This window comes from Leptosomus discolor, chromosome 21 (genome assembly GCF_034619465.1).
Source record: "Leptosomus discolor isolate bLepDis1 chromosome 21, bLepDis1.hap2, whole genome shotgun sequence".
Lineage (NCBI taxonomy): Eukaryota > Metazoa > Chordata > Aves > Leptosomiformes > Leptosomidae > Leptosomus > Leptosomus discolor.
This window is the reverse complement of record NC_141411.1, coordinates 547,533-561,871: the sequence shown is the minus strand read 5'-3', so window position 1 is coordinate 561,871 and position 14,339 is coordinate 547,533. Positions and strand designations below refer to the sequence as shown.

Genomic DNA, 14,339 nt, shown 5'->3' with positions numbered 1-14,339 from the left:
TATTCTTAACAAGAGGTTGTTTTATGTTGAGTTGTATGCACTTGCCCTAACCACTGAGTACAGTAACAGATTCAGACGTTTAATATAAAGATGAATCAGCACCACTGAAATGATTTCCCTGCCATCAACCACCCCTCTGGTTTTTTTCTGTATGTTAATGTGAACTGATTTGGTGTCTTACCTGTGTGTGATTTCTCCTTCCATAGAACTTGTACCTGTACTTACTGTACCAGATGACTTTTAGCAATGTGGCCTTGGAACGCTGAGCAATGTATGGATGTACTGGGTGTAAATGTTTATATATTGTACAGCACCTTTATACAGACTTCTGAGGTTCTGACTAGAGAGAGACCTGTAAATCGCTCATTATTTTTTATATAGATATTAAAAAGAAACTCCAGTTCGTGGCCTGTTGGTTCTACACTGTATAAAGGAGACTCTTTGTTGACTTTCAGGGGTGTGATAGTTCGAGCCGCTAAATCTGACCCAGGTCTTCCCCACAAACATAATACTCTTCTGGAAAACAAATGCAATTGATTATTGGAAGTTTCCTTGACTCCCTGTTCAAGTAACAAATGTTCAACAAAGGTAGTGTAAAAATCATTAAGCCATGTAGAAACACTTGTTAATGATTAAATACTGGTACTGAGGGTTTATTTGTACATTTTGATATATAAAATTGTCATCTCCTTTTACATCTTACAACTTTTCCTTGTACAGAAAATGGCTGTAAACACTTTACTACCAAAACTTCTTACACCATCTTACCCCTTACATGAAAGAATGAAGCTATGAAAAGTTCCTCAGCTTTTGCTTTTTTCATTACTAATAAATAGAAGACCGTAGAGTCAGTTAAGGAAAACGTTATCAGATGACTTTAAAACTTTCTCTCCTGTGCCCCTTCTAAGCATCAGCCTGCTTTTGGGTGAGGAGGTCTTTGCCCCATCTCCCCCACAGCTCCTTTGCAGTGCGGAGCTGCACCAGCTTTCCCTGCTGCTGGGCTGAGCCAGCTGCCAGCGAGGGGCACGCCAGGCTGCCCCGGGACGAGCCTGGGCTCGGCGCCCAGCACCGAGTTCCACAGCTGATACAGGCTTCCCCTCCACTCTGGGGGCTCGAGGCTGTTCTCATGTCACTCACGTTTTCCAAAAACGGTCATCGTTCAGTTGCAGAAGCCCCAACCAGCAGGAATTGTTCTACTGCTCGACTGTCACAGCGGCGGCAGCCTGATCCCCACGTGCTGCAGTAGGTCAGGAGAAGGAGGCAGAGCCCCGAGCACACGGAGCATCTCAGAAAAGAAATACTCTGCAGCAGGTCAGCAGCCTGACCCGCCTGCGCCGGGCTCTGAAGGGAGGACACTCACGCCGAGACGCGGCAGTGGAGCTCCGGGGCTCGCTGAGAACGGACGGTGCAGACCGCAGTGGGGGCGGCCGCCGCGCTGGTCGCACACGCAGGGTTCAGGTTTTACAGAAACCAGTCGCCTGCAGCAGCCACCAGTGTCTCTCGGGCCGGGGCTCGGGTGGCTTTTAGGGTTCGATGCCTCGCGCTGACCGTACCCAGTTCCTGCGGTTGTCAGGACAAGCAACCAGCGTTGGCCCCACGACTGTTGTGCTGGGTGTGCGTGCCGTGGGGTGGCTCCACTGCTCAGACCCCTTTGTTCCACGTGTTGTAGAACAGTAAAGCAGAGGGAGAACTTTTGATACGTACATTGAGAATCTGTTTAAAAAAAAATGTAATTACAGATTTCTGTAGTTCGAGAGCACCTCTGCTTTTTGCCCAAGCTGTTGGTTATCTCCTCTGGTCCATCCTCCCGGTGGAGAGGGCTGAGGGCTGGTGTTCGGCCAGTTCATGGTTTAATTTTCCATAACTGAAAAGAGATACCAAGAGTGAGTGTGGGGCTGAAGGCTGGGGGCCTGAAGACTTTTCAGCTACAGGTAAGACTCGGTCTCCTTTGCCCGTCCTGCGCTGAATGCCCCGCTCGGCGAGCTCCGGTCTAAGGGTGGGCCACAGGAAGACTCTGTCTTCATTCTCCAGGGAGAGAACCCAGGATCTCAGGAATTCAGGTGGGCACTGCAGACCTGAACAGGGCTAAAATGGGTCAGCCCTGTCCTTTTCCCCCAAAACTGGCTCAGGGAGATGGCGATTCGTTCAGCGTGGCCTGTTCTCTGAACCACCATGTAGAGGGAGCCCAGTTCAACCCCCCGACCTCTCTGCTGGGGTGGGAGGAATTCAGCACAACCGTGACCCCTACAAGACATTTCCTGTTAGTTTGTGTGGGAGTTACACTTACTCTGATATTGAATCCTAGGAGATCGCTTATAACACCTGAGACAGCAGAGAGAATTACAACCCGCGTTATATTGTAGATCAGCGGGTTCATGGTCAGTCCATACAGCCTAAAGGGGGTCTCCAGTTCCTGCAGGGACAGGGAAAATAGAAGCCCGTTAGCACTCATCCCTACCAGAAGCAATTAATCCTCCGCCTTGTAGCTGCTCTCGGGCAGACCTCACGAACCGTGCGCCGCCTGGACCCTTCCTCACACGGACGTACAGAAACTCCCCCTCGAGTCAGACCCCGCGGCTCCAGGGCAGGTTCTAGCGGCCGCGCGGGCTCCGACACGTCTCCGTTGTAGCGACACCAGCTGCACAACGGGCCTGACGCCAACAGGCCGCAGCATTTGCCTGCACCAGTCCATGTGCCCCGCAGACAATGCACTTTCTTTTCCAAATACCTGCTCTGCGCCTGTGAACGAGCTTCGCCATCGAAGCTGCTGAAGGGAAGCGGCTCAGGCAGCGAGGAGGCAGCCCGTGCGCCTGCTGGTCTCGCCTCTCGCTCACCTGAATCGCAGCAAGATGCTGCTGCTCGGTGTTGGCAGCACTAATTCCCCACACCCATCTCGTGCTGCCTGGCTACAGAAGCACAGAAAAACGCCCTGTGTGAGAACTAAGTTGCCTAATCAAGAGACGGGAAGAGCAAAACCACGCAGCCACTGTCGTTAGTCATTGCATCTGCAAAATTGCCAACAACGCTGGAGAGGAGCTCACCTTCAGCAGCTTTGTAGAGAGTTTCAAAACGTTGTTGACTAGAGACAGCTGTTCTTTCTTGTTCGGCTTCTTCTCCATCTTCAGGTACAAGTTTATCTGGGACGGAGACATCACAGACCCGAGGTTAATACCCCAGCACCAGCCCCCGCCCCCACCCCCTGACCCAGCTGATTTCTAATGACGGGAAACTGGAGCAGTTTTTAAAATTTATTTCCCCCCAGTCTGCTGTCACTCCTAAAGAAGTGCTGCACCCACAGGCGGGATGTGACAGCAAGTGCGATGATACCGCAGCAGTGACAGTATCATTCTTCTTGTGATGCACATGGCTACTGTGTCAGCCCAGAGACAACAATCACCCAGAATTTTAGAATCCGAGTCGGTCCAAATGTTGACCAGCTGTCCCGTGCTTTAGCACAGGGGTTGACTTCTGGATTTTAAAGTTTGATTCCAGTATTTTTTAAGCTGGTTTGAAATGCAGTAATTGCATCCAAACAAGCCACAAAGCCAACGGGAGAATAAGCTAAATGGAGGTACCTGCTCAGTGAGCAAGATCGAAATATTGCTGTATTTCTTGTTGGTTTCAGAGCCCAAAGATGCCAGTCGTAGTAGAAAGAGAAGAAGTGCTGCCTCCCAGATCAAGAACTCCCAGTTGTAAGCAGCATTCAGAAATGTTTTGTGACCCTTCAGAACCTGTATTGAAACAAAAAGAAAGTGCCAACGTCAATAACAAGTAACACGTGTTGTTCTTGGGAAAAGCACAAAAGCGTTGCCCTTGCTCCCAGCTACTGACAGCTCCTCCTTGACGTGCAGGTCCTTCACGTCACTCGGTTGAAGCAGGTCTGGTTTCTAACCTGGCTTTAGCTTGGAATTTGACTTTTTTCTTTCCACTTAGAAAAGGACCCTTGTTCTTTCTCTTTCCTCCCTCTTCCCAATTAACAGGCAATAAACCGCCTTTCCTTCCACGTGCGCTTGTCCCACAGGCAGCCCCAGACCACCCCGGGCAGCCCCAGCTGATTCTGCCTCTCCCAGTGCGTGCTTGCTGCGTCTAATGCAGCAGGACTGGGATCGTGGTTCCTTCCTCCAGAAGCCTGTGCCTTACAAAAGCCATCACAGCAGCAGGAGTCCGTATCTGCTAATTGTCCCTCTTACTGCTACCCCAACCGCATCCGCACGGTGCCAAGAACTTGCCTAAACGCTCTCGCCAAAACCAAGGAAACCAAGGAAACGGCTCCAGCACTAGCACTGCTCACCGTAACAGCAGGTTTAGTGAAGGACTAAAAGTTGTGGACCTGCTTTTCACCAACAGTGGTTAAAGGCGGTGCTGCAGCCAGCCCTCTTAAATAAATGTCCTGGGAACACTGGAGGCACTTGGGCACAGCGGCCCTTCCTTGGTGCGCGTCAGCCTGTGTCCTGAAGGCTTCCTAACGATCACAAAAACCCTGACTTCCCTCTGCAAACACAGAGAATGAGTATCTATTGCCAACTAAACACTGCAAGGCTGTTAAACGATGCAAAACACTCCATGTTGCTTTGGAGACAAACAGCTACAGTTCAAGCACTTTGTAGGCTGGCAAAAGAAAAGCCTCCAGTAGTTCCAGGGTCTTCCCCCAACTTCTTTTTAAAACAAAAAAGTGAAAAATCTCACCTGGGCGCAGCATATAAAAGCAATTGAAAGAGCCAGTAAAAAGATTGATGACACGACAACGTCCACGGATCGCTGGGGGCCTCGCCTCTGCAGAGACAAAGACACGGAGTCGGGTCTGAGGTCTGGATGCAGAGCTGCGAAGTCACGGTTCACCACAAACGCCGTGTTGTTGAACGATCCCAAAGTGCCAGGCAGCAGCGAGGGGAGGTACGCCTGCCTACAGACCTGGTTACCCCCTCTGTCAGAGTCAAATCTCAGAACTCACCTTTAGATAAGAACGAAGGGACAGCCAGATCTTGATGTTTTCTACCTTCTTGAGTCTGAAATGAGGAATTTCGTATTTCCTGGCTTTCCGAGCAGATGTAATGTGACTAAAAAGCTTGGCGAACAAAAACCTCTGCAAACCAAAAACCAAGACATACACGTGCAAACACAAATCAGTCTGAACCAAACACGATTGCTTGGGGGCGCTCAGTGGTCGCCGGCAGAAAAGCTCAGCCTTGTGGCACACCGGGGAAGGCAGCGGGGCCCTGCGCACGGCAGAGGTGGGGCTGCTGCTGCCGGCGAGAGCGGCCCCGGAGCCCCGCCGAAACCGGCGCTGGCCCCCGCCTGCCGCCCGCCCAGCGCTGACACCCGTGACGAGAGAGCGGCTGCCACAGGCGCGAGGGCGCCGAACGTGGGCAGCCGAGTGCTCCGTGCCAGGACCCGCCGGGCGGGCGGGCTGGGCTCCTCGAGGTGTGAAAAGGGCGTTTTTCCCACGGGGGCAGGGTCAGGGGGAGCGCAGGGGCCAGGGAGGGCACGGGCGGGTTCAAGTTCGTGACTGATGAGCAGGAGTCCCACCAGGCTCCCTCCCTAAACCCGCTGACACGCGCTTGTCCCGCCAGCAGCACGGTTTTGGTCGGACACCCGCCCCAGGGGTCCGGAGGGGCCACGGTACGTTTGAACCCACCTGTTTGTACGTTCTCTCGGCAACACACATCATGAAGAAAAACATCCAGGTTAAGCAAAGCCTTTCCAGGAAGTTGATGGCAGACAACACCACGACAGGGGTGCTGGCAGGAGCTCCGCAGAAGATGTGCAGGAGCTCCTTTAGGGAAACGGAGCACAGCTGCTCCAGGTGATCTGCGCGGAAGAGTCTGTAGAGGAACGGCAGGAACGCTAAGCCAACGGTGATGGCGTTCCCCAGCATTTGGTACCCCACTCCTTGCTGGTAGGCATTGACCTGGCGGGCAGGAACACAAACAGGGCGATCACCTGGGTTTGGCATCAGGGGGAAGGCGTGCTGTTGTGGCAGCGTTAATCCAATCAGGCATTCGTTTGCCCTGCCCTTCAAAGGGCTCGGCCTAAAATAATTCCGCCCGTTTCAGTCCAAAACCACCAACAATCCATCAGTCAATAAACAGTAAAACCACCACCTTCAGCACACTGCAGAGACACAGACACCAATGATCGGCACCCGCTAGTCTTCAACAGGAGCTCCTACCTTCTAGTTTATGCCATTTTTAGGAACTTTTGGGACAACTGTGCTTGCAGCTGGGGAGGGACAGTTTTATACTGCACTTCATATTTGCACATGTAGCTATTTTCAGGTTTTTTTGTGGTGTGAGGGAGAGAGATTGCAATGCCTCACAGCCCCCTTACCCTGCTCATGATAATCCCACTGATCTCCAGCACAGACATGTCCACCTTCTTACAGTCATTCCCCTCCCAGATCAGTGCGCTCACTTTTGCAGATGCTGGGCTTGTATTCTGCAGCCAAAACAAATGGTTCTGTAAAAGAGAAAAGTGCAAAAGGCACATCATCTGTTTCTGTCCCACTATTAAATAACGTTTTTTCTTAGAAGGCATTTAGATTGAGAGAGGGATTCCAAATGTGTCTTTGGGTGAAAGACTTGTTTGGGACAATACCAGCGGGGAGGAGGGAGCTGCACACTGACACTTCAGACCATCCCAGTCTTCGTGGGATGAGCTCGGCTGACGGAAGGGGCTCACCCAGCGCCAGGTCACTCACAGCACACCCACAGCGTTCAGACGTGTCTCTCGTCTCATTGGGGCAGGTGGGGGGAAGAGGTGGGGGGTGGGATCTTTCACAGTGTTCTCAGCTCCTGGACACAAACCAACAAACCTGCTGGAAAACATCTTCCTTCAAGTCCCGCCTGGCACCTCTCACTGTCACCTCCTCGCTGTCGCTGGTGCAGGACGAGCGGCACTCCGGCCCATGAAGCAGATCATCCCACAGCATGTCTTCAGTCTCGGAGTCGTGGCGAGTGCTCTCCGAGTCTCTCCGGGTCGCACTACAGCTCCGGGACCCCACGCTCACGCAGGACCTCGAGTCCTTCGAAGAGCAGCAAAATTCGGCTTGGCACAGCCCCACACCCAGTCTGCAGAACCAGCTCCTCCCCGCAGCCATCGGCTGCGCCAGCACCCCGGGGCGCGCCCAGGCACACCCGCCCATGCCGGCTGTCCCCCACGGTATTGCTCGGTGACAGCTCTGGCAACGGGAAGCCACCCAGACGGCGCTGGCTCCCCACCGCTATTCCCAACTTTACTAAATAAAAATTCACTTATTCATTCCAATGTAAAAGCTTCCTGGCTTTCACATAATCTATTTTAAGATTTCATTTATATTTTATATTTATTTATAGATTTTTATATTTATAATTTGATAATAATATATTTTATTTCTATTTTATTTTGGGGGGAGGGGGGGGGGGGGGGAGTGGCAGGGGGCAAGATAAACCCAGTAATGAAGTGAATGAGTATATATCACAGGATAGATTTATTTCTTCATTTTAAAATCAAAATTTATCAGCACAAAAGCTACAATGCGGTGCTGCCGCCCAAACCACCAAAGCAATTGTAGCGATTCAACACGAGCAACTGGAGGCAGCTTGGACCATATTACGCTGCCAGCAGAGAGATTTTTTGTTTGTTTGTTCTGGTTTTGTTATAGTGTACTCACGATGGCGAGCACAGCTTACAGAGCAGCAGACAAGCGGGAGGGGGGCCGCCCTTGTACCTGAAGACACTGAAGCAGGACCCTTTAGTAACGGTCTGTTCTGATGGGGAGGATGTCCCTGCTCTGGCCAGGCTCAATACAGCTCTGTCTCTTGAATTCATGACCGTACCTGACTATGTAACGTGGACTCCAGCTCAGATTCCACGACACTGTCGGAGTCTCTGGCTCCCTTCAAGGCTTGCTTGACCTGCCAAACCAAAGGAAAACCAGCTCATTATCTGTAGCAAAAAAATCGTGTGGAAAATGGCATAAATTCAACACGAGTACCTGTGAGACAGCCTGGTTCAGAGAAACAAGAGGCCTCTTTTTCTTCTCTTCGTAGCTGTTGTCACTGGAAGCCCCTTCCACATTCTGATGCAGCAAGATCCTTTGGGCCGTTGCTTCAGCATCCTCCTCACTCGAAAGCTCCTCAGAAACACCGCCTCTGTTGGGGCAGTCATCCTGGGGGGACAGCGGTCAAAACAGGACTGAGGCACCCCTAAAGGACCCGCCTGAACTGCACCAGACCCGAGGCCTGCTGCTGCCACGGCGGCACAGGCAGCCGCCTCCCAGTACCTCAAGAGCCAGCAGCCCACCTCCGCGGAACGCGCAGACACTGAACCCAACGCGGCATCATGGCGACATCGCGAGCGCCAGCTCGTTACCCCACCCGTGCCTTCCCACAGAGGAACGAGGGGGAGTCTCGGGTGGGGCGGCCGGCTCGGGGGCACGGGCGGGAAGGGGAAGCAGCTCTTGGCTATGTCTTACCGGCGACCTTGAGACCAGGAGAACAGACGCACCTACAAGCTGTCGGCCTGCAGACCCGAAATCGTGAGATGTGTCCCCCTACCCCCAGCTTTGCTCCTCTCAGATGCCTAGAAACAGAGGGGCTGGGATGGCACAGCGCCACGGTGTCCCACACAGACTCGAATCTAAGCTCTTCACGGGGGAGTTAACGCCTTACCGAGCCCGAGGAGCCTCAGAGGAACTCCACAACCTTTCACCTCTTGGCGATTCCAACAGCGGTCACGATGCTTTAACTCTGTCTTTCCCTCTCCCCAAGGCATGTTTCAGCCTTTACTTTCCTGCCTCCCCTCTGAAAGGACACCGTGGGGAATCACTTGCAAGGGAAATTATTTTACAGAACTGCTTTTGGAAATGGCTGAGATATTTATTTTTAATCGTCTTCCTTAACTGAGCATCTTGTGACCAGAAGCCTCTACAACTAAACAAGCACTTTGGCAAAACAGGCATTTTCCAGGATCACCTGTGCTTGACATACTTGACTATCGCAACAGATGAAAAGATGCCGACAGCACCGTGTCAGCCTTCAGTCGAAGGGGGTTTGAGGTTTCCTACCCGCAAGCAGAGGCTGGCAGATGGGAGAACCTCGTATTAGATCAAACCACACCGCCAAGCACCAACAAACTTTGGGCATGTACAGAATACGCTGACATTTGAAACTCCAGAAGGATCTTTCCCGCCAGTACCTGATGGCTCTTTTCCCCATCGGAAAGTTTACTTTTCTCTTTGAAGTGCAACAGCCTGGGGTCAGATCTGGCGTGTCTGTGTTTAATGCCATTATCCACAGCATTCACACCATTTTCTGTCTCAGTCCCTTTCTCAGCTACCAACTTTACTCTTCTAACCCTGTGAGAGAAAATACAATTAAATGCTTTTATGCCAGAGAAAAACTCTTTGAGGAAGACATCATGGTCTCTGTCACTTGCCACACAGGTACAACATCAAACAATACAGCAAAGGGAACACGTAATTGTCTTCTGCTGACAGGCTCTGCGTGTCCTGGTTCTGTGGAAGAGACTTACATCTGCTTCCCTCTCACCAGACAGTTCTTTTGTAACTCTGATAGTATCTTAAAGCTTCTAAACCGAGAGGAAAATTTTTTATTATTATTATGTTGAAAAAAAAAAAAAAGTAAGCACAATTCAGAAGACAAAAAGTCCTCATCAAGAGAAAGGACCTGTCAGTTGCAAACTCATCAAAAAACTCACCTGAGAACACAGTGGGAGGCAATGAAATACTACCCCAAAATCTATCCCCCTCTTCCTCGAGTTCCTTCTAGAAACAGTAAAGTGGTAAAGCGAGGTGAGTATCCAAGCAACTCAAACCAGGAGGCACAATTGCTTCTGGAAATCAGGTGAAACAGTCACACCACCTGAGCAGACACATTCAAGGAAGGTCGCTTATCTGATAAAGAACAATAATCTCTGCCACTCTCTGCGACCCAGCTGATGCTCAGTTTTAGCTCCAGGGTGAGACACAGCACAATCTCCTAGTGAGGACATCCTAAAATTCACAAGGAATCAACCTCCTTCAGCCCCGAGTGCTTTGGGTTCAAAATAAGCTAACGGGCAGGCTCTGGGGGCGTCAGCCCCCGCAGACGTTCTGTCCAGCCGGTGAACCCGGGGGTCACCTACCTCCTCCGGAACAGGGCGCTCAAGAGGCTGCTGAGAACGGATGTGGATTCCAACTGCTGCTCTTTGCTGCTCTTGTCAGGAGACCAACTGTTCCCATCGACACCCACAGACTTGCGTAACTTCCTGATTTTTAAAAAAAGGAGAATTACATTTGCATAGCGAGCTACTTTTAGGTCTTTCTTAAAAGATCCGAGTCAGATCTGAACAGCTGTTGAGATGCTATTTTTCTTAAGTCACGCAGATAGAATGCTTATTTCCAAATAAAGTAAGTTTTATTTGGATTAACAGAAGTTATGCACATCCCCACAGGACACCAGTACACCACCAGTAAAGGATGCAACAACAGCATCGACAGAATCCTTGCTGTAGAAACCCAATGAAGGCAAAACTCTGTCCACATCCACCATCCTGTGTTCACAGGCATTGTACCAGCCTGTAAACCGGGCCAGACCCCTCACAGCCGAACTGTAACATCTCCCACAGGCACAACCAAATCGCCAGCAACGGCTCCAGCAGCCGTCCCTGCCATCGCTTCCCTGTTCTCGACACACGTCAGCAGTTCCCTGCGGTCGATGACAGAGCAGGACACCCGACTGGTCAGCAAAACCCTGACGGTGCCTTTCTGCACAGACCGTCCTCCTCTGGCCGCAACAAGAAACTGCACTAGAGAGCTGCGTTAGGAGGAGGCGGCCCAGCTGCCAACCGAAACCGACCTGTCGTAGCCTGGGAAATTTGGTCACGAAAAGGTTACAAGCGAGACAGAAAAAACTCATTTTCGCATTTACGGTTAAATAACGCGCTTAGATAAACACGCAAGAGCAGATATTTACCCGTTAGCTTCTACCACGGGCAATCCATTGTACGCTTTGATGCCAACAAATGGACACACTACCCAGCTCACCTCCTCCTCCTGCTGACTCCGTTGTTTCCTGAGGGTTTGTTGATCTGGGTGGACACTATTTGACAGTGAACAGTTCCCATCAGCAGCATAAGGCACATTGGTCCCATGACTTCACTTGCATTCACAACCGGCATCATGAAATACAACACAACTGCTATGACTGAAAAGAAAAGTGTATCGAACACAAAAATTAGGAGCACGGCCCAGTTCTTCTGTCTTAATTATTTACTTTCACTCCCTGATATAATTTCCACAAACACTAATGCCACACAACTTGAAATCTACATTAAGTAGGTTTCGGATCAGATCCTTATGCTTTAGATTACGGACTACAAAATGGTGTCACATTCCTTGTCGAAAAAGGGTCGTGGCACAGACTGCTGCCACCCGTTACCTTGCATAACGTAGAGCACCAGGAGCCACATAAAAATACGCTGGGAAGTAACCTGTATCCACCACTGGCTGAACAACGGAAAAAACACAACTCTCACAATTCCCTTCCGAGTCAGCGATGTCCAGGGGATTTCAGGCTTGGCTTTGGCAAACGTAGAGCCTTGGAATTAAAGGAAAAACAAGGCATTCATCACGAACTACGAGAATTTCCTTACTTGTGACTTCCTCTCTGGCCAAAACCGAACGCTGCCAGGGCGCTGCGGTTCAGCAGGCGACAACACCCAGCTCCAGGCGCCCCAACCCAGGAGAGGCGCGTCTCAACGTGGCCCCTGGCCTCTCCGCGGCGCACCGGGTGCTGGCCCCTGCCCACCTCCCACCGACCGCCGGGCACAGCTTCTGCCGAGCCGCCCCGCACCCTCCAGCCGCCGCTGGCGGGTTCTCGGCGCCCCTGCCGCGCCGCCGCCCGCCGGACGGGCACGGTGCTGCCGCCAGGACCGAGCGACTCGGGCCGCGGGCGGCGGCTCCGCAGCCGAAGCGCCCGCCGGAGCGCAGGGCGCGGTGCGGGGCCGCCGGACGGCAGCACCGCCCGGCGGGCCGCTCACCTCGGATCAGATCCACGTCGATGAGGTCGGGCTGGATGTGCCCCTTCCTCTTCGGCTTGTTTTTGAAGCCCTGAGGAGCCGAAAACAAAGGCCCGTTAGCTGCGAGGGGGGCGGCCCGGGCTGCGAGGGCGGCGGGAGCGCCCGGCCGCCGCCGTTACCTTCATCTCGGTCTGCTCGATGGACTTCTCCCATATCTGCTGGTCGTAGGCCCCGATCTGGAAGAAGCGGAGGCTGAGGACACGGCCGGGCCGGCGCCCGCCCGCGCCGCGCCGCACTCACCTTCTTCTGGTACCAGGAAATGGCATCCCTGTCGCGGGAGGCCATGGGGCGCCGGCGAGCTGGGGGCGGCCCCGCCGCGGCCCGGGCCCCGGTACCGGCGCCGGCCGCCGCCCGGGCCGCTGTTACCCTGGAGACCGCCGCAAGCCCGGCGCTCGACTGCCTCCGCCTGCCGCCGGCCCGCCCCCGCCCAGGCAGCACTAGGAGAGCGCCGAGCGCGGCTCCGCCCCCGCCGCCGCGGAAATAAGCAGCCAGGCAGGTAAAGGACAAAATCAGACTTTGTTTATTAAAAAAATACTTTACAGGAAAAAATTCTATGCATTCCGTTGGACTATTTTACAAAGGAGTAGCTCAACAGTTTGACACCGGTGTACAGCCAGCTCCCGCCTGGCGCCCGGCGGGCCGCCCCCCGCGCGTCAATAAATACCTAAGGCCGCGCAAAGCAAACCGTCCTCCAGGCAATCGTGCACGTCCGCTGGCGGCGGAGACCGTCGGTAAATTAAACCCGCAGCAGAACTCGCAGCTGCCCGTCACAGTCCAATGAAGCCACGCGAGCGGCCCCGCGGGAGCCTCTTTCCCCGCCGCACACGGGGATCGGGAGCGCACGGGTGGCCCCAGCGCTCGGGGTGCCCCGCGGACACCCCCAGCCCCCTGCCACCGCCGCCGGGACCTCGCCGGACAGCACCGGGACGCCCCGGGCCAGGGGCCACCGGCGGAGCAGGAACAAGCCTTCCCCTCTCCGCACACCCCTCCAGCAGGCACGGAGCAGCCGGTGGCGCTCAGCGCTCCTCAGAAACGCCCGTTCCAGAGTTATTCCTGGGCTGAACCGGACCCCAAAGGGCAGGCCATGCCATGCCACGCCACGGCCTCGAGCTCCGACACAGAGCCTGGCCCAGGGGAACAAAACCGTAACGTGCAGTAAAGCCGGCAGAGCAGAGAGCCCTTTTTCTGTATGGCAAGATCTACACTGTGAAAAACGCTGATTACAAATCCCCTGAGAACACTCCAGCGAGTGTCCCACCCTCCTGGAGGAGAATGTGCCGGGCACCTACACAAGTGACTTGTAGCATACCTAGAGGAGAGGGAACTGAGGCTGACCCATCTTCTGCCTTTAAATCCCGTTTTGCTAGCCCACTTCCAGCACAACCGAGCCAAGCGACACTTTAGATCGACAGCACGCTATTCACACAGAGGCCTAAGCCCCAGCTCCAGGCCTGGAAGCTGATCGCTCTCTGCAGGCAGAGTGCTCGGCCAACCAGGGGCGTTCTCTACCTCTCACCTGGCACACGTGCCACAGGGCGAGCACTGGGGATTTGCAGTGACTGACCAGCACCCTCAGGCTCACAAACTGTTCCGAGAACTGTTAGACCCACCCATGAAATCGGCCCGTTTCATTAGCTCATGAGGTGGGCTGTCCCATGGAACCCTGGAGAAATTCAAACAGCCAGTACTTCACATGGGAGATACCCGGAGATATTTACTTGGACCTGCCCAGACATGAGTGTTGCTTAGCAAACAGCAAGTGGCTCAAAGCCGTTACTCAACTTCTAAACAGCAAAGCTTACAAGAACCAGTATTCTGTGTGCCTTGTTCTGGAAAACATTTCCATCTTCCACATCAAGGCGTTACTCTAATTCTGCTCTGCTGTTTTCAGTGCAATGGAAGCAACCTTCGAACAACAGCTAGACAGGACAGCAAGCAGCTCCATGAGCAATCCCTCTCACACTTCACCTCCGGAATGGAGGGGGGTGTGAAAGCGGTACGCCATGGTGGTTAAAGCGTACCGGAGCTGGTAACGCATTTAGGGCAGACTTCTATGAAGTTTGCTCCTCTCTCCCTCCATCTTGCAAGCGTGCTAGAACAGCAGCAGCAACACTCGAGTCATTTGAAGACACATTTCTGTATTTAAATCTGACATTAGCTGTTAAGTTGGTAATTGAACGGAACATAAAGAGAGCATGACCCTGCCAGTCACGTCCCTCCAGCCAAAGGGAGAAGTCAGAGCATTTTCCGGGTATTTCGGGCCATAGTCACAGATTTCACTA

General features: G+C 53.0%; 1 protein-coding gene across 1 annotated transcript; it reads right to left on the bottom strand.

Annotated features, from left to right (window-relative positions):
• Positions 1-622: 622 nt before the first annotated feature.
• PHTF1 (putative homeodomain transcription factor 1) lies at positions 623-12,361 on the bottom strand. Its single transcript, XM_086476383.1, has 18 exons — positions 12,298-12,361; positions 12,177-12,233; positions 12,019-12,088; positions 11,418-11,576; positions 11,024-11,183; positions 10,123-10,245; positions 9,175-9,334; positions 7,973-8,146; positions 7,815-7,892; positions 6,812-7,021; positions 6,328-6,456; positions 5,636-5,908; positions 4,952-5,083; positions 4,687-4,773; positions 3,576-3,731; positions 3,042-3,137; positions 2,288-2,413; positions 623-1,864 (listed from the first exon to the last, which is right to left on the bottom strand). The coding sequence occupies exons 1-18, from the start codon at positions 12,340-12,342 to the stop codon at positions 1,844-1,846; spliced, it is 2,256 nt and encodes a 751-aa protein (XP_086332509.1). The 5' UTR covers positions 12,343-12,361; the 3' UTR covers positions 623-1,843.
• Positions 12,362-14,339: the final 1,978 nt, after the last annotated feature.

Coding starts and splice junctions, on each gene's coding strand:
- PHTF1 (XM_086476383.1), bottom strand. CDS start 12,342: ATGGCCTCCCGCGACAGGGATGCCATTTCCTGGTACCAGAAGAAG. Junction 2,414..3,041: donor TCTCTACAAAGCTGCTGAAG/GTGAGCTCCTCT, acceptor CTGTCCCTGCAG/GAACTGGAGACCCCCTTTAG. Junction 1,865..2,287: donor TCCTAGGATTCAATATCAGA/GTAAGTGTAACT, acceptor ATCTCTTTTCAG/TTATGGAAAATTAAACCATG.